We start from the raw sequence: 22,014 nt of genomic DNA on the forward strand, positions 1-22,014 counted from the left end.
CAATCTCGGCTAATTTTGCTGGCTATGAAGAGACAACTTTAAAATTAAATATCCATCTGATTTGTGGAATAGCTGTGCTTCTTGAAAGACATTTAGTGCAGGATGATAATGCCGCGAGATATGAAATTAAACCGACCAAAAATAACGGGCATACTTACGTAAATGAGCGGCTGTTGAATCGCTTAAAATTCAAATGAAGTCGTTACTTATTTTGATTGATCCTTGGCGTGGCGACAGCATTGTGTCAATCATTTTCCCGCCTTACAGTTAATGTGTGCAATTTCACATTAATATTAATCGTGACCGCTATTACAATTGCTAATGCTGGCAAATAAACAACAACGCCTGCACGATTTGTTTCCATTGTGCAAAACAATATTCGACCTCAAAGTTTGCAGCGAGTAAAAGGAAGATGCTCATTGCTATGATTATAGATAGCTCAATGTAATTTAATGTTTCTTGTATCCTAAGGGACATATGAGATTGCTTTATTAAAACTTCTTTATCTAAAATTGATCGACTTCTTTTTGATCTGATTTTATATACTTCGATTCATTTTGATCCCTTAAGTTTGGAAATATATCAATTGTATCATTATGATCCCACATAAATTCAGTTGATTAAATTGCGTAATATTTTTGTACTGAAACATAACTTATGGCACGCATGACAACGTCGACTCTCAATATTTTGTTTCGCGCGTCCATGCAGTTTCTGCTTGTCGATTTTTGCCAATATGTTTATGTCATATTCCAATGAATTTATTTTTTGCTGTAAATATTAATCAAGATAAATTAAAAATCATATGTAAAACTTTGAAACTAAATTTTATTTAATTGTAAGTTAAAATAACGGTTCCAATGATTAAATTTGTAAAAGAGTGACACCAATCACGGTATAGAGAGGACTACGTTTACAAGAAATACTGTGACAAGCGAATCGATTTCTCCCATTTTATTTCCATTTATTTCTGTGATCAGATCAAATCTTCCAAAATAAACACTAGTTGTAATTTTTTTTAGCTTTTGTTATGTTTTAGTTGTACTGTCCGTGTGAAAATCATGATTGTAATAAAAATCATCATTTCAATTAATCTCCCGATTTGGCTGTTCACATTTCAGTCAATATGAATAGTAAGATATAAATGCATATTTTTAGTTGAAGGGTGCACAAAAATACTAAGATTCTTGCTTCCATAGGCACAGTGCTGATCGCCGAGAAACTCAAACTCATTTAGCCTCAAAATTATGGTGAATTTTAATCAGATTCAACTGATTGCAAAATAAGTGCGTTTTTTAATATAAGAGAGCAGTATTAGTGTTTGTAAGTTGCGCGTGCACTTAAAATAAATACACATATATAAAGTGCGGGTCCAACACGCAGTTTAACAGAGAAGGGAGCCCCTTTTTTAACCGGCGGAGCATCTCATCTGACGGATTTTATGAGAGTGTGAGTTAGTGAGAGGAATCAGACATAATTGGAGTGATTTGTGAGCCTAACGAGGCACGTGCTACGTTCGAGATGCTGCATTGCACGTGTGTGTGAGAGAGAGAATGAGCGAGCGCGAGCGAGTGCTCTAAATGAAATAAATTCGTCCGCCCACTATAGCTGCATCATCAAAAGTGAGCTGCTCCCGCTTGCTGCTGAATCATCGTAATTTTCATTGAAATGTCACTGAGGTTTCAATCAGTTCGTGCAACTCGACCCTGCGGCGCTGGAACAATCCCTCCACTTCCACACGTTTGTATGCGTGATCTAATAATTCACCCCTTACGCTCTCAATTGTTATTATCGCTCGCACCACGCCTCTTTTCCTCTGGTAACATCAAAACTGTCACTTATAGAGTTAATAGTTTGAAGTATTTTATATATTGCGTGGCGTGGGAGGGTCAACTAACAAAATTCATTTTTATTTTTATTTTTAAGAATAAATAACACAAGTTTTTTTTTATTTTGTTTACAGCATCAAATTCGTCTGGCTAGCGGAAAAATTGCGCATCGCTTAACAAACACACATGTTTTAATTGTCGAACTGATTGTTGCCCTTCTCTTGCAAAAAGGATATTCGCGTTTGGTAGTTAGTTGAGCTATGCACAATTTTTCCGCTATCCCGATGAATTACAATCTGTGCGGATATTTAATAATTCCGATTAAATGATGCAAATTAAGAACAATGAATTAGTCTTTGATATTAGTTGAATTGAACTAGGAATTATGTGGAGAAGGATGTAGTTGAAAGTGCACAATAATGTCCCATAAACCATTCTTGAAACACGCTGATTTATTTGTTTTTAGCATGCTCAGCATGTTGAATAAATTGAAGTTTCTACAAAGTAGCAATGCTAAATTATTCAGTGCAACTAGAGCGTACGAGTGACACTCCTTTCAATTACAATGTTATAGTTTACAGGATAGTTATATGTATTGATCGTTTACAGTACAATGACAAGTGCATGGAAGAATGAACTGCTACTTGTTTGCTTGCACCTCTTAATTTATAAGCTAATCCTTGAGAATACACGATATGTGTTATTGATTTATCTCTCTTTTTTAATGATCGATCGTCCAAGAGAAGCTATGATTGCTTTTAGTCTGAATCAGTGAGTGGTTAATTTAAATAATGAAAAATTTGCAAAATGAGCACATTTTGATATTTTGTAATGCTCATCCCCTCGAGGAAGAAAAAGATGGCATTTGAGGGGAGCGATGAACACGATTGTTACAATTAAGGAGGCATTAATCCACGATCCATTAATGGACAAAATTTCCGCTTGTTAGCTATGAAAGAAATTTGAAATTACAATATGAATTGTGTATAATATAAATCGAGCAATCCCACCACGAGGTATAACACTAAGACAGAATAAAGAAACTTTTGGAGGCCACTCGGTCATTGGGGTGAATGCACAAGCTTTATATATTATAATTTCCTCTAATTCCGTCATAATACAAGTGCTTTGTCAGCGCCTTGAGCCTGTTCACTGCACACTTGACCAATAATTTCCCGAATAGAAGGAGGTGAAGAAAAAACGGCGCCACACTACAATAATTACAGAGAGCGTAGTGCAGCAATGCAAATTACAGTCGCAAGACGCGTTTGAATAGTAATCAGCCATTGTTAATCTATTATTGTTCGAAATTACTCTGAACGCGAGTGCATTTTAGCATTGTACATGAAGCAGAGGATTATTCCGAGTAGAAAAATCATGACTCATGACAATCTAAACGCGCGCATGGACGAGATAAAATCTTGACGAGTGCCAGCCGTGCAGAGTAGGCAAATTACTTTTTGTCAACAACAGTTGTTTTTGTTTGTAAATGGGGATAGTTGCTTTTTTCGCTCGCTCCGCACATAAGCGCGCGCCGTTTGCATTTGTTTTGTGCGCGGTGCGAATGAGGATGGAACACGCAGGCAGGTTCACGTCGGTGTAATAAAACGCGAGAGGCGATGATTGCAATCAAGCATCCTCTAATGAGATATTAATTGGCCTGGAAGAGTTTCCACATGCACAAATGCGCACCCAACAATTGGCGGAAGTGCACAAAAATGAACTTTTCTACTTATCCCCGTCAGCATCAGTCTAACTCGTTATGTACTTATATGGTTTCATTGAAAGGACGCTTTGGCATGTTGAGTTTGTAAATGAGTGATTACTATTCAACAAATTAATTTTATAAATCGAGCATCCTGAGAAAAGCAAGATAAGCCAATATTTCTTCTATTTTGAGATGGTAAAAACAATTTATTTTTTCAAAGCATGTGATTAAGTGATGTGTTAAGAGCGCGTTTGATTTATATTTCAGTGATGTCAGTGATGCATAAATTATTTTACAAAAAATCTATATTAAAATCCAGGATAGTATAATAATTAAAATGCCTTTAAAATTTTGGTTTTCTAATCATTTGAATCTGTTTTAAATTGAACATGTAATTAGATATGTGTAATGGTTGGAATATGAATTGATTGAATTATTTCCGAAGAGCAGAAAAATCTCCAGCAAATTCTCAAGTGCAGACAAAAATAAAATGCGTCGTAAGGTCAGTGCACGTGCCGTTTTTCTTTCTAGAGATCTCAAGCCGTTGATGCCAATAGAGGAATAAATAATCTATGCAGTACAGAGTCACCTTACTTGTCCATTTGCTCGACACTTGACATTTTGAAATAACGAGGAACCGTGAGCAGGCTGAAATTACATACGTATACTGCGCACTCATTATTTAAATTTCAATACCAAATATGTCGCCGGCGGTCTTGTAACAATGAAGGTCTTGCACGTGCTGTTTCGGCTAACTGCAACCGGCATCAACGGCGAGCAAGCAGATGCCCCAAAAATCGGCAAATGCGTGAGACGACTACAGGTTGAGGTTGAGGAGCATTCGTTAGTGGAGAATTTCAATCGGCTTGTGGAGGCCGACACTGGATGCGGTCCATCTGCGTTCGAAGGATTCCGCAAATTGGAAAATTATTCATATCCTCCAATTGGATGTGTGGGCTTCGTTTCCTTTGCAATTTCAGCAGACTAACTACTTTTGTGGCTTCTGTTGAGTTGCTTTGTTTGCAGATATTTGCAACTGGTGTAATTTTAATTGATAATTTGCTCTCTAGCTATAAGTTGCGATAGTTATATAAGTCCCTGACGTGCTAAGATAAGACTAGTGCATGTTTGATTCTCTTTTTACGTTGTAAAATTGTGTGTTAACACCTCATCCTCCAGTATGTAATTATGTGACTGCAAAATAACTTTGGATGAAAATAAACCCATCGCACGGTTTGCTGCTATTTTCATGGACATGAAAATTCTTAAATAAACATTGGGAAGCCGCATGTTTTCTTGATTTAATTCGTAGTCAGTATTTTGGCTCTACACTCATTGTCCGTTTTTCACAACAGCAAACTGACGCACATATGCAGGCAGCGCGTATTCAAAATTGCAAATTCCCAGCAGTGCTTGCGGTCAAGCTCGAATTTTTGCCCAAAACGTGGTGGCACCGGCAGCAGTCGGAAAGCAACACATTAGTTTTGTGCTGGCCCTGGCCAACTTTCTGCGGCTGTTTTTGAGATGAGGCGCGTTGGCTGTCTGAATTCTTGCGGCAACGGCCAGAGAGAGTGGAGCAAAACAAAGCTGCGTACGTTTATTTACAAGTCTTTAGACGCGTGTTATCAGAGGGAAGAGAGAGTACGCCAGATTAATTAACCCTTGCTTTTGGTGGGTGACAGACGAGCCCTTGAGGTGCTTTGTGTGAGGCCAAAGGGAGAGAGATGAGGGAGGGAAAGACAGAGAGAGACTAAGAACTTTGTTGGACTCTTCATTTCACAATTAAATTTTTGCACGGTGAGTTAAATTTTATCAGTGAAAATTTGAGGAGTACTACGTTAATTAATTCGAATTATCCCCCTCTAAAATATATAAAAAAATGATAGAAAAAGAGGATTTAGCTGCGAGATTAAAGGCGGCGGCTGGTGAAACCAGCTTAGCCGAATTTTCAGCCCGGCGGCGGCTGGCCATTTTCACCGGCGGCTGACAATATTGTAAACGTGAAGTTTGATAATGCTTGACGGAAGACATTTTTTTCTCCTGCTGTTTTCAATTTTTGATCCTTTTTCACCGGCGGCTGGCGGCTGCCCACGTGACCCAAAGTTCGCCGGCTGGCTGAGGCCTCTAGATTGAAACATTCTATTTTACCGATGCTGTTTTTTAAATTTTCACCAAATCACGTTAGTTATATTATTATGCTTACCCAACAGAGGTACTAGAATTTGATTAATCTAACCTAAATAGTTATGCCTAAAAAACAAGCTAACCATCACGCACACCTCTGTAATATAATTGTGTTTCGCGGCCCTCGAAAAAGGCGAAACGACAGTATTCATGATAAAAAATGACAACGTGAGAATTTACGATGCAGCGAGGCGCGTGATATGTGTGGCAGCGGTAATAAAACACTCAACATTATCATAAACGAACTCTTAATTGCTGTGAAATTTAAGCGTTAATGCTGGCATTTTGCTGGCGAAAATAAACACCGACCAAAAAAAACAAAGCTTGAATTTGAAATTGAAATTGGTTTTAAATATATTCCAATGTACGTGCGCAAATGCTCGAGAAAGTCGGTTATTCGCCCTCGAAGAAAACGAACATTGAAATTAGCAGAATGGCATTATACGGGCGCAAAGGTGCGAAAAACGGTTTGAAAATCTGGCCATCCGAGAGAGCCTATTCTATTTCAAGGCGAGCAGGGCCACGCGCGTTAAAGTGTAATCAGCAAAACGTCCACATGAAAATGAGAGTGCAACCGAAAATGAATTTTTAATGCGCGCACCGCTGTATCTGGCGCGCACATATTTTGAATGTAATTTAGCCCGAGAGGCTTTGTGAATAATTCACGAGGCAGCAGGAAAAGTGGCAGGCGCTTTTAGCGGGTGGTTCGCTTGCAAAAGCCGCCTTTTCGCTCGCTCTCAAGACTCGCACATTTCACTCTCGCGCTCTCACTGGGGCTGCTGCTCATCTCGGCTAATGAACGATGCCAGCAGCCCCTGCCACCTCCGCTGCCACAACCAACACTGAAAAATAAAAGGCAAAAACCTTAGGACGCACTGAGAGCAAACAGATGAAAAACACTTTCGCGCGTATCCTCATTGCATTGAAAGTTTTCCAGTCCAATGACGTGTTATAATAGAAAAAGAAATACATGAGAATTTTGTAAACTTATGAACCATGACAAATACCAGCATTCGTGTTTTAAAAATTAATCAAATGCAAACAAAAGATGAGCAAAATTTGATTAATTTTTTTCATGCAATTAATAACAGGTTAAATTTTTTTTATAGCCGAGAGATAATTACGGGTGTTAAAATAGCAACTGATAGTATCACTCAAATAATTGGTTCTCTTAAGAAGAAATCAAATAGTTAGGCCCTCCCAAAATAGAAAACTCGTGTAAATGTGCGTAAATTAGTAAAAATAATGGGCTGGCCGTGCCTAAATTGGCACAAATAATAATTGCGATTTGCGGGTCACGATTTGAAGACTTAATTTAGTGGTGCATGATTTACGGTCGCGGTGTGGGCACACTCGGGCCAATAAATTACAATCGCGGGCGTAATGCAAAAATTAACTCGACTGACAGCGCGAACAGTTCGCCGCGCGCGCCAGCAACACTCCTTCCAACCTAAGCCAACCACTGGGTGAAATGGACGTTAGGAATAAAAATTTATAACATATGCGAGCGATTCGTGTCCAGATTAGAATGAGAGAAAAGCAAAATGTGTAATTATGCTGCTAACAGCGCAGGTGGTGAAATGCTAATTACATAATTCGCATAATCGGGAGTTGGTCGCTTGTTATCGGTACACTCCGTATCACCTTTACTGTTTTTCCAAGCTACCACTGAGCTGACAAAATTTCTACACTTTGCGACATATTATGCTTACAATTTTAGTGCCTCATAAAAATTTGTTCTCATCAAAATTATTTCAAAATAATTTTATAATACTTATTTTAAATACAATATGTATTAGTAATACTACATTGCAAACAATTTTGTTGTAAATAAAAACAATACCTTTCTACTCAAAAAAATTTTTATTTACAACATATTTATGAAAAATTATTATATTATTTTAATAATTTTTTTATAAATATCAAAATGATTATGTTTTAATTTTATAAATCAAATCTTTTATAAGCTTAGTAAGTATTTTATGAGAAATCTAATATTATAAATTGAAAGGTCAGCCTAATCAGTTAAATAATTTATTCATACTTGATAATTGGTAATTAGCAGCACATGTGTAATCTGTAGATTTATATAGTTGCCAAAATTTTAAAATGAACCAGGAAAAACCACTCTTTCAGAAAGCTCCATGAATGCATTCTGACCCTCGAAATTTAATTCCATTGAACGTAACGTGCAAGAGGTTCCTAATACTTTCAATGAATTTCCCTCGGTGAGTGTGTGGGTGATTTTTTAATTTTCTTGTTCTCATTTCAAGAGCATTTCAATGGTCTATAAATTTAACATAAATTTTTGCATACCATATCAACTAGGCACTTCTATTTTATTTTAAAAATGGACACAAGAGTGAAAAAATACTCTACGTTTCTTGTTCCCTCAGCGTTCACAATATCGACTGCCAAGATGAGTTCGGAGCGAGCTGCAGAGATGTCACTAGGAGGGCTGCTCATTCTGGCCCGGCGCCGATCCCGTGGCTCGGGGTTATCGCCACTATTTTGTGCGTGCAGTCGCAATAACTCATCTCGCGGCGGTAATAATAATGTAATTTCATAGCCTATTAAGAAACTCGAACGACAAAGAACACGCTGTAGTAGTATATTCAAACGCGTGCATGCGAGCCAACGTGGAGAAAAAGAGCGCAGGGCCGTACGCGAGACGGTGTCATTATGGCGACTAATTCACTCTATTATTTATCAACTGGCACTGGCACACTCGCGGATTAGAATAATGAGCGAGCAGCTCGCCCAGCACGGAATTATCCATTCAACGCACTAATTTGTTTTGTGCACTATATGGTTTGCCATGCGTTTGGGAAGTGCCGTGTGCATACACTCCTTTCATCACTTTTAATCCTGCCTTCAATCAAAAATGTCAGATTACGAGACTATGTTTGGTTGTTTTGGCATACAATTTGACCACAGATTCTGCTAGCATTTCTCCGGCAAATTTTTTTTATCAAATTCTAGATGATTAAAGGAGCTGAGATTTTGGCAGAGGACATCAGTAACTTAAATCGTGCTTAATGGATTTATTGGTAATATCTACCTTGTTAGTTTGAATCAATTGCTTATGGGATCAAGTAACAATTGAACTATAATTATACAATATGCAATAACTACATTATTAGGATCAAGCGTTCAAAGATTTTGCCGATTACTTTGAATATATTATCATAGTTTTACTGTATATGTCGTTGCGTTGATTTCGGTACTTCCTCTTCTTTTTAACGAAACAAAGCGCATGTTTCAGTAGGCACAGGCAGACAGCTTGCCTCTTGAAAAATTCAAATTTTGAGCTGTTTTATTTTTTTGAAAGTGTTTCCGCAATTTAAGAAGTTTATTGCACCCCCAGGCTTCAACAAAACTGTTTGAAAAAATATTTTGAAGGGAAACTTAAAAAAAGAAATTACATACACGCAGGAAATTTAAATTTTAAATAAAGTTTTTCTGAATTATGGAGTTGAAAGTTTATTTTGAGGCAAAAAACGAGTGTATTCTAATACACCAATAAACACGATGAGTAAAAATATAGGCAAAAATACAATCTAATTTAATTTAGCTTTGGTGACATTGATCAGATACATATTATTTTTTAAAGTCAAATTTTCCGTTTTTCAATGAGTAATTAGTTATAAAACAAATATTGATCTAATCCTGCAAGTGTGTGATACAGATTTACCATAAATATGCAAGTAGAAAATCTGTCATAAATTAAAGAATTCGAATAATTATTCTAATACAAATTTTTCCTATAAAATTGAATTATACCGTTAAGCAACAGCCAGGAAAATATTTTGTGCCACTGAGGCCAAAAGTAAGCGAGGCGCAGCCACAAGTGCCAAGAATCGAATCGGTGCGAAAATTAAATTTCCCCGGTCGAGCAGCAATAAATTATCGGCGCGAGGAAATCCATAAATTAATTGAATTAACACGGTTTGCCAAGTGGTGGTGGACTAATTGAGATTGCCTTAGGTAAGGGCATGGTATGGAGAGGTGAGTGGTGGTGCGAGCTGCCGCTGCTCTGACATAGATAAGTGTGTGACTGGGTCATGTGTCAATTCACGTTAAAGCCGGAAAGAAGCTGAAAGCGGCGCGGCAGCTCCGGCACTCGCTGCTGCGTCAATAATATGTTATCAAAGTCTTTGGCCACGCCACCTATTTAATATACATACACGCCTGGCTCGTCATCTGGTGTTGTATGCATGCCGGTGAACGCGCAGCACTCGACAGCATCCATCAGGTAAAATGCGGAGTGACACGTATTCGCCTGTGTCTGGAGCTGTCACCGGCACAAACACCGCTCGCGTCGCTATTATTATTAGGGGTGACATATTAGGCAGAATAAAATCACACACCTATCGGTCTCGATCACAGCGGGTGATCTTTGCCGCCATACACAATGCTGCGGGCCAGTGCAACCCTTTGGCCGCGCGCTTAACAAAAGGATTGGCGCGCGAGTGTGGCGTTTTTTGCCTTCCTCCCGCGCGGGTTGCGAGACGATTTCGAGTTGGCAATTGATTTTTCTCATGTTTTACACAAGGATGAGTTGATATTTTATGCTGGAGTGCGTTTGTCATGTTTAATGAGCTCTGTGCTTTTATTCCCAACCCTTCTCCTTTCTTAGGATTTAATGGAATTACTGGAGCAGAAGTGAGAGAGGATTATATAGGATTGTCCCTGATAGCGAATTGTGGTTATTCAGCCAACGCTCTTGGTGGATTGTACTGGTTGCGTTTGCCGATGCGAAATGCACTTGACCCACAATACTTTTGCTGCTTCTACGGCCTCGAAAGAATTTTCTAAAGCTGAAATTTTAAAAATTAAAACAACCTATTATAAAAATAACATGAATCTCAGAAAAAAAGGAAGTTTTGATCAATATTCACATAATTATGTTTTGTGATTGTTTATAACCACATTATAATAAGAATAATCTAATGAACGATTTAAAAAAATTTTATCTGCGCAAAACTTGCAGGGTTAAAATGAAAAATAGCTCAAGAAAAGTAGCTGCTTTATTTTTTATTTTTTTGAAATTATAGATGTTTTTCAAACAAAAAATCTGTTTGTGAAATATTGCTTCGGGTAGAAGCCGAAACCGGTTGAGATCAATAAAGAACTTAGCTTCGAGGAAAATGTCCAGAATTGCATATCAACATGAAAAACAAAAGGTTTGGCTCAAATTATTTTCTAAATTTCCATTTTTAAATTACAAAAATATCCTAAGTACTAGTTAAAAATACAACCAAAAAGACGCCGTTTAAAAATTGCCTTGATTTGTTATAAGGATTTAGGCGTTTTTAAAAAAATAAAATAAAATTGTTTCCAGTTGAAATTAAATTCATGGAGCTCAGAAAATCACTGATATTCATCAATACTACAGATAAACAGCTCGCTCTACACCAGTGTAGTGTAGCATTTCATTTTATAATTGGAAACATTAAGAATTCCTCGAGTGCGTTCATTATTGTAAAATATTATCAAATAATTTTTCAAGTTAGGACCAAAAAACCAACAACATAATGACATTTTTTTAATTTAGTGCTTTTTAAAATTTAAACTACGTTTAGCTTTAATTATTAACTAATGATTAACTTAAGGGCATAATTATTAAAATTAAATCAAATCAGAAAATGTTAAGTTAATCTGCATTTCCGCGTCAAATGAGTTGTCTTTAAAATTATTGTGCTATGTTGTGATGAAGTTTCTACATTTAAAAAAGACATAATTGAAAAGACTTTTCTCTATAGTTTTATAACTAATTATAATATTTATCGTAATTAATATAATGTTGTGCAAAATTACGAAACAACTTATTAATCATTGTTCAGGGAAAAGTCAACTCGACATCGCAGTGGAAAGGCCCCTTCTCGCGGCAAAGATTTCTGTGAACGGAGGAAATTGCCGGGGCGCCCCACGACATAATCCGGGCAACACGGAGGCGGCAGAAAATCCGGCCAAGCCACCCTCGCTGGCGCGCTCGGCTCGGCCCAGGCCAAGTCGCGGCGGGTCGTCGCGCGATGGCGCTGGCGTCGTGACCGGCCGCCACTCCTCCAACGGCTCGCCATGGGGCCGACTGCTCGGTGGGCCGGGCTAAGAGCTTGCGCAGCCGGTGCGCGGGGCAGCCCACCGCTTCCATGACGGTGCCCCCACCCGAGACGTGCCGGCCGCGAGTGCTTCCCCCGGCCCGTGATTGACAGTTCAGTTGGCACAAGGCAAGCCGTGCAGTCGCGCTGCCGCCGTCACTCACTCTCACATGTATACGATTGTTGCTGCTTAGCCCGTTTGTTGTGCGATCCGTCGGCGACTTTGTTGAAACAGTGCAAATTGCAGTGAGTGCATCCCCGAAAGTGCGTGCGAGAGTGCGTGTACTGAGTGCGAATAACAAAGCAGTGTCCGTGTCGTGCAAGTTGACCCAGCGCGTAGGCCCGGTCCTTCGCGCTTCGTTTTCGGTGCTCTCGCGGTTCAACACAAGCAGCAAAAGTGGCTTTAATGGCGCAGCCAAGGGTAGGTGTCTCTCCGAGAGGGTTTCGTGCCGCAGGACGATTCGTCAGAAGCGGGGACACCCGGCCGTCCACCCACCCCTCGACCTTTGAAGTGTCCATTCACACTCGGGGTCACTGGCACCCTGTCAAGTTGTCCCGGCTGACACTAATGGACAGCTAAAGGGGGTTGCCCCCTTTCCCTGTGCTCAGGTCGGCGCCTGACAGCGGACGCCGGCGTCCGAGCTTTTATTTGATTGTTATTTTATTTTTTATTTTTTTTCTTCAATTCTGCCCTCTTATTTGGTCGGGCTCCCCACGTGGAGCTGCGTGTCCCGGCGTGCCCCGTTTCTGCTCTGTCCCGGCCCGGCCGAACCCCTGGCAGCAAGTGTGACCTGGGCCTTGTTGTTGCAGTATGACGACGGGATACATCCGTACACGATGGAGAACCCGCCACCGTCCATGTACGATCCACACGTGGGCCACCGGCCCCTGCAGTCCCTTTCGCATCATTCGCCCCACATGAACCACGCGGGCATGCACCAGTACCACGGCAACCACGTGAGCACCCCCGTCTCCAACCATGTCATGGGCAACGTCCCGGACGTCCACAAGCGGGACAAGGATGCGATCTACGGGTGAGTGCGAAATCCGCGCGTCAGGCTGGAGCGCAGCGCCGCCCTCCGGCCGCGGGAAAGCGAGTGATTTTAACTGGCGAGTGGCGCGGAAAAGAACGGAAAATTCCTCCGCCTGGCCCGGCGTGTTCTTTTTGGGGACGCAACCAGCGGCCAGCGCGAATCGCATTTTTCTTCCATCCCGGACTTATAGGAATTATTATTTCGCAAATAGTCTTAATGAGAAGGCTGATTGCGAGCGAGAGCAAAGTTTATTGCCTCATTACTACTGCCGGTATTAATTTTTCTACGGATCTGTAATTATTTAAATTTTCATTTGGACAAAGTGCGGAAATTAGCAATTATTGAGTTTATGTTCTCGAGAAATATTTACTTATCTCCTTAAGAAAATTTTAGTACTCTCAAAAATTCTGCGTTAAAGACCACTTTCGGGCATCAACAATAATTTTACTGCCGCTTAAGCCTGTATGTTTAAACAAACAATTTCCATTTGGCTCGGCATAAGGGCTGTTGTCAGCACATAATGTCATTAAAAGGCTTACCTAGAACTGCGCTCTGCGCGGCGGCAGCAGAGGCCGGGGCTGCTTGTGCTGGCAGTTTACGGCGCAGGAAATAGGAACAATGCTCGGAGGAGCTGAATGAGATTTGGGGTGACTTCCTTTATGGAGACGCGCGCGTATTTCTTCCTTCCCATGCATAAAAGAATTTTATGATGCACGCAGCTCTCTGTGCCGTGCAGCTCTCGCGGAGCGCAGAGAGAAATCTTATCAAGCTCCAACTTTGATAGCTCCATATAAGAGGTAGTAAAATTTGATACCGCGCGTCCTCCGCTCTTTTTGGGTGTAATAAATTGGTCAAATTGCTTGCTCCTCTTCTTCGTCGCGTCTTCGCTATTTTACACGCCACACCATGGCAGCATAATACGCCTCTGATGGAGTATTACCAACATGTTGCATGCTCCTCGCTCATATTGATTCACAAAAGCTTTACTGTCTTTTTACGACTCTCCAGCGAGCCGCCCGATGTGCCATTTAATGAGTGGAAAATTAATAATAAACCCGTTGCCTGGAAGCTGACTTTTTCGGCGCGTGAATTTCCCCGTTTGCTGTGCAGGAAAGTGATTTCGCAGCGTGCCTCTCATAATGATCGGTTATTAAGGTATATCTGATGATATTCAATCAGCTACCGTGTTGACTGCGTTCCGAGCCTTTTTTGTAGTAATTACTCCCGAAAATCATAATAATAGTCGCCGGGCTGCTATTTTAATATCATCACGGCGCACCGGCGACCCAGCGGTCGGGCTTCTGTGCGGGTAGGCGTGTTTATTGCCGGGCCGAGAGCGTCGCTTGCCTCCGCGTCACCTGGCGCGCCTCGATCCTCGGACTCGCTTTTTAATTTACCTCCGGGCCGCGCTCTTCATTTACCTATTAATGAGAAATTGTGATTGGAATCTCGACCGCGCCGGCCTTTTTTCCATCAATTTACGGCCGCCGAGATTAATTTATTTTTCTATAGTATTTTCCTGCCGTGCGCTCAACAATTTGGCTTTTTATTCGCGCGCGCGGAACCGTTTTTGTTTTGTTGTCCGCGCGCGCTAAGAGATGTATGCATGCATCCATGAATATGAAATTACATGCGGCTGCTGAATATGTAAATATGGAAGACCATATTTTAGCGGGAATACTTCATTTCTGTGGCTAAAATACAATGCCCGGCTTGCTACATTGCATTTATTTCGGGCCCCGCGCGCGCGATGCTAATTCCACCCGAGAAAAATTATTGCTTTAGCGCGTGGAAACGCAAGTTTCGGGCTGAAGAATGGGATTTAAATTGGCGTCCACAGTTTGGATTCGCCTTCTTTTGAAAAATTTGAACCGCTGCTCATAAATCATGACTGAAATTTGTTTTTGTGGTCTTATTGATTGATTCAAAAACTATCACTAGAAGTTACCACGGTTTATATTTCTTCTGAGGCTATGATGCTGCTGACGCATCAATTGAGTAATTTTGCTACTGTCTGTACTTGTGCATATTAAATTTAAAAAACTCCAAATGCAGAAAACAATACAAAATGTTAAAAATTAAATTGATAGGAAGAAAGATGCGCAACTCGCCAGTCACCACGAATTTTATAACATCAGTTTGCTAATGATTCACGTTTTTTCAGGCATCCGTTGTTTCCGCTACTCGCACTTATTTTCGAAAAGTGCGAATTGGCCACATGCACACCCCGTGAGCCGGGGGTGGCCGGCGGCGACGTCTGCTCGTCCGAGTCCTTCAACGAGGACATCGCCGTCTTCTCCAAGCAGGTAAGCCACCAATTTAAGTATTTCTCAAATCCCAACGTCGAAAATCTGAATTGCCATGGAAAATAGAGCGTACCCCTTGAACCCTACGCAAATTGTTTTGAATGAGACGATTTCATTATTCGCCGAGGAATATATTTTTGGCTACTACTCAGTCAGCCCCTTGACAAAGCTTGTTTATTATCCGCACGCACTCTTGACGTAAATTACGCGGGGCGCAAATTGCTCTGTTTATTGTGATAGGTCGGTGCGCAATAATTCTCACAGGGGAAAAAATGGTGCATGCGCGCGTTAATATATTTCCGCCGATAATGATGTACCGTTTATTTCGACGGTGTGAAGAATTCTCGAGTGTTTTTACAATAAATAATGCGCGCGGGGGTTATTTTGCGCCTGTGGTTTGCCCCTGCTTGTTGGCCGACTGGCAGGAGTAGCACCCCCCAGTGCAGATGTACTGCACCGCGGCCAACTAAAATACAGGCTGGAAGGGAGCATTAGAAATATGCGGTATTAGAAGAAAAATGCCGGCTTAAATGCGCAATAAACCTACAGAAAAATGCCACGGCGAAAAATGAGTGACAGACAAAAATCTGCAAACGCGGTTTGAGGCTTCTAATTGAGTATTTTTCAAAGAATTTTCTCTCATAACTCAAGTCAAATCGGAATCTTGCCGATTTTTGTTGATTTAAAGCTTGCTGTGGAAATTTTTGCTGAGCAATGTGAGCAGTGAATTTATGGGATTCAAATATGTGCATGTTTTTTAAGAATTTTAGCGATAAAACCGTGGCATGACAAGGAATGTGATGAGTCTTAAATGCAAGAATGTGAGTAGAAATATGTATTATCGTGGAGCACCTTTAGAACATTTCCATTTTTTTATAGTGATTCAGTGCCAATGAAATTTACGGCTTTGGCCCATGTTAAGGCAGTCCCGGGTGGCACACATGCATGTTTCCCGCACAGACGAATTTTTCGAGGGGGTGGCGCGACAGATGCCGGCGAATTTTCAAATTCATAACACAAGCCACGGCTGCAGTTTTGAAACTCGATCCCAGTCAGCCCTTCTGGCTGCTGCGGCCGTAAGACAAAATGCATCGGCACTGATAAAATTATATCGGCGTCATTATTATATTTTCCTCCTCGTGCTGGCCTGAAAAATGGGAGGGAATGTAACTCGAAACTTTTGCTGCTCCACTGGCTGAGCGCTACGCCGCTGCAGTTCAGTTTGGGGATTAGTTTTGGAAATTATTTTTCTACAGGGAAAATAACACGTGAATAGATTTGATATTTAATGCTGCTCGTAAGTTCATTGTGAAAATTATGAGCTCGCTAATCTGCGGTCTGTTCTGAAATTCCAGCTGGTGTAGACTCGAAAATGGCTCGGCACTCTCATTTTGTCCGATTGCCAATATTTCCTCAAACACGCAACCAATTAAAGGCGAAAAGCGGCTAGGACCATCAATGGCAAATTTCTCAATCGCTCCTAAGCGCCGAAAATTCGGCTTCAATAATAATAATGTGTAATTTGCTTGGAAAGTTGTTTGTTCAGCCGAGTGTTGTGCGGATAATTGCCAGCACAACGTCAGCATTGCTCACTTGGCCGCTGATTGCTTTTTGAAAAGTATACGCGGCGTGCAGTGACGACTTCCCACTGTTATAATTGGAGTCTTTGCTCCTTCGCAGCCGTTTACCAGGGTGGTATTTTTATAGCTCCCCCCTGCAACACTATAAAGGTATCCAGCTGCGGATATTGTGCGCTCTGCATGTTTTTTCTTCCATACAAGCGGTGACTCTCGCAGCGTTGGGCAAAATGGCTGAGTACGCGCATTGACATGCATCCATCCATCCATAAAAGCCGAAAACATTCTTTTCTTTTCCACTACTTGGACCTCCTCCCGTTCCCCCAGGGAGTGCGAAAGCAAAAGGGTTCTGCATGCACGGGGATGATCTGGTCTACAGATGCGTTGAGGTAGGAAAGGATGTGGCTGTTTGTGCTACGGCAAAATTTCCATCCGATGAAAGCTATTAAATGCTCATTGTCAGATTCAGGATGCGGCCGAGCGACCCATTTAATAATTGTGATCACTGCGTACCTCTATTCCATTTCCTGGCTTGGTGGAAAGTCGGTTGGGTTGGGAAAGGCTGAATGAAAATTTGAAGTTGATGATAAATGCAGAGGCGATAAAGCGTGTCGTGGCAGTTTTTCCGTGCGTGTTTTCGTTTCCTTTCCGAGCTAAAATGCTAATTAATGAGCTCTAAGCATATTAATATGACCAGCAGGCAAATTGAAAATTCCCTCAAGGAAACGAAAAAAAAGGAGAGAAATTATTTTGTCATGTTTGTGTATACTGCTTTTTTTAGGGTTCACTGTTTAATACCGAATAAATTTTTATTCAAAACTTCCTGAAACCAGCAAAATGAGTTGAGATTTTCAACAACATTAAACAATAAACATTCCTCTGCAATGATGTACTGATGTCACTAATTAGCAATTTGAAAATTTAGATTTTTCCTTTTTTATTTAATAAAATGCACACTGCATTAATCTCATGGGAGAATTTTTCCTTTCCTTTCCATATCCTTATCTTTTGAAGAAATTCCCAAGAAACGACACAAAAGTTCAATTAATCCGTCAGATACCTGCTGAAGCCACTCTTCGCGTCAGGCACCAAGCGCGCGCGATTAATTAAACCACCGCAGCTTTTCCCTATCAGCACGACTCATTTCTGCATAGCGGGCAGCAACATAAATCCACCGTCGAGATAAATCTGAACTGCTCAAATTGCATTACAATTATATCTCACGCTCTCAAGAGGGACAGACACTCTTGCTTTTACTGTGGCAAAAACCAGCTCATAATTTCCATGTCTCCTCATTTAGCCAGCGTCGATTTCGTCCTTTTTTCCCCCGACTCTCAAGGCCCGAGTGTGTTAAGTAAACGCCTCATTTTCTGCGCGTCGGCCGGCGTGATTTAAAATTGCGATTTGCGCCGGTTGATATTGAGAGAGGATCATTAATCTGTTAGCACACTAGAGAGATGCTGCGTGTTTTCACATGTGTGTGTGTGTGTGCTTGGGAATATGTATACGCGTATAAAAATATATTTATATGCGTGGCAAACACACGAGGCTGTGCGGTGGTCCAACAAATATAATATCTCTCGAGGTGGATGCATGGCGAGCTGCTTTGCATGTAACCAGTTAGACGGGTTGCGCAAGACGGACATCTTGAATATTCCTGCCGATATGTGTGCTGTTTTGGGTCATTTACCACACGCATTAAAAGAGCATCCACAGGAGAGGATGAAAAGCAGGTATAAATTCCGGCCCGCTGACAATCAGTGCAATCGTAAATTCTGGTGCTAATGAATGAGCCGCGAATTTCTGCCCGGCCCCGTCTATATTAATTGGAGAAGCTATTTTCGGCCGGTCTGAATGGGGGGCCGGCGATTCGGAATTCCGCTGCAATTAGCTCAGGTCCCTTCTTTTTTTGCGGCCGTGGATTATTGCATTTGCAGTCGGATTTATGCTGGAGACTTTTGAGAGCTCTTTGATTTGTGTTTGTGTCAATTTCAGTGACAGCGCACTGACAAGCGAACAAATATAAATTACAGTGAGAGTCAGCTGTTGGGGATCGCCGTGGCGCGCAAGTAGTGGATTTATGTATGTGCTCTCCACTCGTTCCGTTCGTTCGCTTTGGTCGATATTTATGACTGCCAAATGAATCACTTTCCAACAAATTCTGATGCCGTCGACTGGGGTCAAGGACGACCGCCGCAGCGCGGTACTATCATAGCCAAATAGCCAAAACAAAACGAAGCCTTTTGATGCCGAATTGTATTAAGTTTCACCGCATTTTTCCAAACCACTGACGCGGCCAACACAATATTTATACCTCCTCGGCGGCCAGTGTAATTTGCATACCGGTTTTGTTTGAAAATTAGAAAAAAAAATGAAGAATTAAGTGGTCCTAACGATAATTCCTTTTAATTTTTGATGATGCGAACAAAACTATCAAAATCCACCAGTACCACTTGATTCTATTTTAGTATCAACTATGGCTCGCGATTTGCCAGAAATGCGGATTAAAATGACGCAATTTTGATTTGCACCTCCGATTATAATCAGCACGCTTCTAGCTGCGTTGTATGCTTTTGGAGGAACGTCACGCTGCTCACAAAACTCTCACAGAGTGACAAAAGAAGATTTCTTATCAACGGTTTACAATATTTGTTCGATAGTGAGTTAGTGTGTACAATATTCGGCTGGAATCGACACCTTCCCGTGTGTGTATGGAGAGGTGATAACCGCTCTCTCGCTCGCCTCATCGTTATATTATTATATTAATACCATTTTATAATATCAGCAGGCTGAAATAGGCGAGCTAACTAAATAATGCGCTCGCTCTATGTGATGTCAGTAGCATTGCCAGTGTATACCGACGAAATGTGTGCCACGCGAGATAAAATGTTCTCTAGTGATTGATGGGCCTCCAACTCGCTCCAAATTTGAATTCGACAAACTGCTGACTACATTCCTCTCACGCTGCTAGATGCTACAATGCTTTTCCCCGTGTGCTGGATGTTATCAGCAGCGTCTGTTATTGTCTCCTCAAACTCGACTTTTGGTGCCATATTTGGCTCTGATGGTTTTCTCTCTTTATTTTTTCTTATGATATTCAAATAGTTATATTCTTCGGTTTTGATCTCAATTTCTCTTTGAATTTCGATCGGCATAGATTTTTAAAATATATCACCAAATGTAATCATGCTTGTTAAAATTTTATTAACAAGCATTATTCCATTTATATTGTTGGGTTGTAACAAAATCAGAATTGAAAGGACACAGGTTGCTATTTAGAGCTTTCACAGTCGGCGATTTTGACCAGCTCTATTAGTAATAATGAGCTCTTTTTGAAAATCTGCTTGACTCCCTAAGGGTTTGGGGAGATAAATACCTTAACCATATAGCTTTCCGAGTTTTGAGTTGAGCAAGCGCACACGTTTTAACTAAACGCAGCTCTCAAACTCCGGTGATTTTTGAAGAATAGGGAGGCAGTCAGATAGTGAGTCAAGAGAAAAAAAAAACTGTATAAGGCTCGCCCGACGTTGCTCTTTTCTGAACAACAATTGTTGTTGAATTCCTGGAATGGCAACTAAGGGAGAAGCCTTGTGTGTTTCTTGCTTGCCCTGCTTGCTTTTGAGGGGATGAGAAATCACCAGGTACATGGAGAGAGACTTGCATGCACGCATTGTGGCTGCAACTATCAAAGTTGCCTTCACCCGGCTTTTGTGTGCCAGCAGAGCCATGCTGTGTTCATACAAAAGCTTTTCAGCTCCTCTTCCCTTACTTCTTTAAATATCGCATTTTTTCTTCTGTGTGTCCATTCCATTTACTTCATACTTATAAAGGTCCCTCTGGTCCCTCGTCGTCGTTATACCTGACCCTGCTTATAATCTGCTTGTGCTCATAATAATACAACCCCCGTCGATCGCAGCTATGAAGGCGGCGACACCTTTTAAAACTGCTCGAAAATCTACGTTTCCATCTGCAAAATATTTCTGAGGCTGGGGTGATTTCCTCTAGCTTCCATGAGGTGAATGGACACAACGAAACATTGCCTTCCCTAGATGTCGACCTTTCTGCTGGTCGTGCTGGTTTAATATTTTTAAAAGACGACCAGCTACAAGGGTTATTTCCAGGACACTTTACTGCGCTCGGTAGCATTCCTATATATACTTCACGACGGCCACTAACCTCCTTCAAATGAGATTTCCATTTCACTAACACTGGCTGAGTAGGAGAAATTGATTTTTAACTGACGAGTCCTATCCAGAGCAGTGAACGAATCTACTGTGGGAGATTTTCTCTGCAATTGAAATGATCCAATAGCCAGCAGATGAGATTTCCAAGAAAAACAATTTTCTCCGTTGAGTCTTTTTTTTCAGCTCCATCTACACGAGTGGGAATATTATGTCAATTGTGGCGCGTTTTATTTCCACACCTGCCTAGTTCACGGCAGCCTTTAATTAATTTCGAAAATTTGCGTGAGCGCGGCTGACTGGCTGCAAGGCGCGGAAAAATCAGTTTCTTGTGTGTATGCAAGCATGTGCATGCTATGACAAAGCGGCTCTATTGTTGGGGCCGTCTATGAAAATAAAGCAGCGCCGCCGTCGCCGATAACAATGCAGACACGCAACTGCTCTGTGTGTGACTTTTTGCCATTAAACCCAGCGACTGAAAGAAAGGGCATAATATTGGACGCCGGGGCCACGCCACTCGCTGGATTTTGCCAAAAGCAGGGGGCCTTCGCAGGGGACCCTCCTATTTTTATATTAAAAAACGCGAGGAATGCGCCGATGAGTAGGAGCAGCTATTGTTGAAATGGGGAAGTAGTGATTTCGCCTGTCAGCCGGCGTGTGTTTATAAATAAGGCAAGGTGTCATCACTGCTGGTGATTGATTGCCTTGGGCCCTCTGCTCCAGGCCCACTTCTCAGACGGTCCTGCTTCAGTGATGTTTATCATGCTTCAGGAATCTGCGAGCCATCCAAATAGTCAGCTTATCCGCTTTAAATGAATGTTGCATACAAGACAAATATAATAGGAGCAAACTTTATTCAAGAGTAAACAAAATTTTCGGTACGCCATTTAAATGAGAGTGTAAATATTCCAGAAAATATTATTGTCCAATATAATGACAGAAAATGGGAAATTTACTTTAAATTACAAGGGGCGCTAAATTTTAATTTGTATTGCCATCTTCTTTTATGGAAGAGGTGCATGTGATTTTAGTAGATGCCTTGAGATCAATAATTCCGGAAGACTTCGCTTTTCTTTGTGACGTTCCGATCGCAT

At 41.1% G+C, this 22,014-nt stretch overlaps 1 protein-coding gene across 10 annotated transcripts in view; it reads left to right on the plus strand.

Moving 5' to 3' along the window:
- The first annotated feature begins 11,915 nt into the window (after nucleotides 1-11,915).
- The window catches only part of hth (homothorax), a 118,081-nt gene continuing 107,982 nt past the window's right edge, over nucleotides 11,916-22,014 (plus strand). For 5 of the 10 annotated variants that reach the window (XM_065482950.1, XM_065482957.1, XM_065482956.1 and 2 more), the window contains exons 1-3: nucleotides 11,916-12,243; nucleotides 12,633-12,856; nucleotides 15,021-15,162. In XM_065482950.1, the coding sequence (XP_065339022.1) occupies nucleotides 12,229-12,243; nucleotides 12,633-12,856; nucleotides 15,021-15,162 (381 nt within the window). In that variant the 5' untranslated portion in view covers nucleotides 11,916-12,228. The remainder of the gene's footprint in view (nucleotides 12,244-12,632; nucleotides 12,857-15,020; nucleotides 15,163-22,014) is intronic. The other 5 variants (XM_065482949.1, XM_065482954.1, XM_065482953.1 and 2 more) reach the window with 2 other exon arrangements.

Source organism: Cloeon dipterum, chromosome 3 (genome assembly GCF_949628265.1).
Source record: "Cloeon dipterum chromosome 3, ieCloDipt1.1, whole genome shotgun sequence".
Lineage (NCBI taxonomy): Eukaryota > Metazoa > Arthropoda > Insecta > Ephemeroptera > Baetidae > Cloeon > Cloeon dipterum.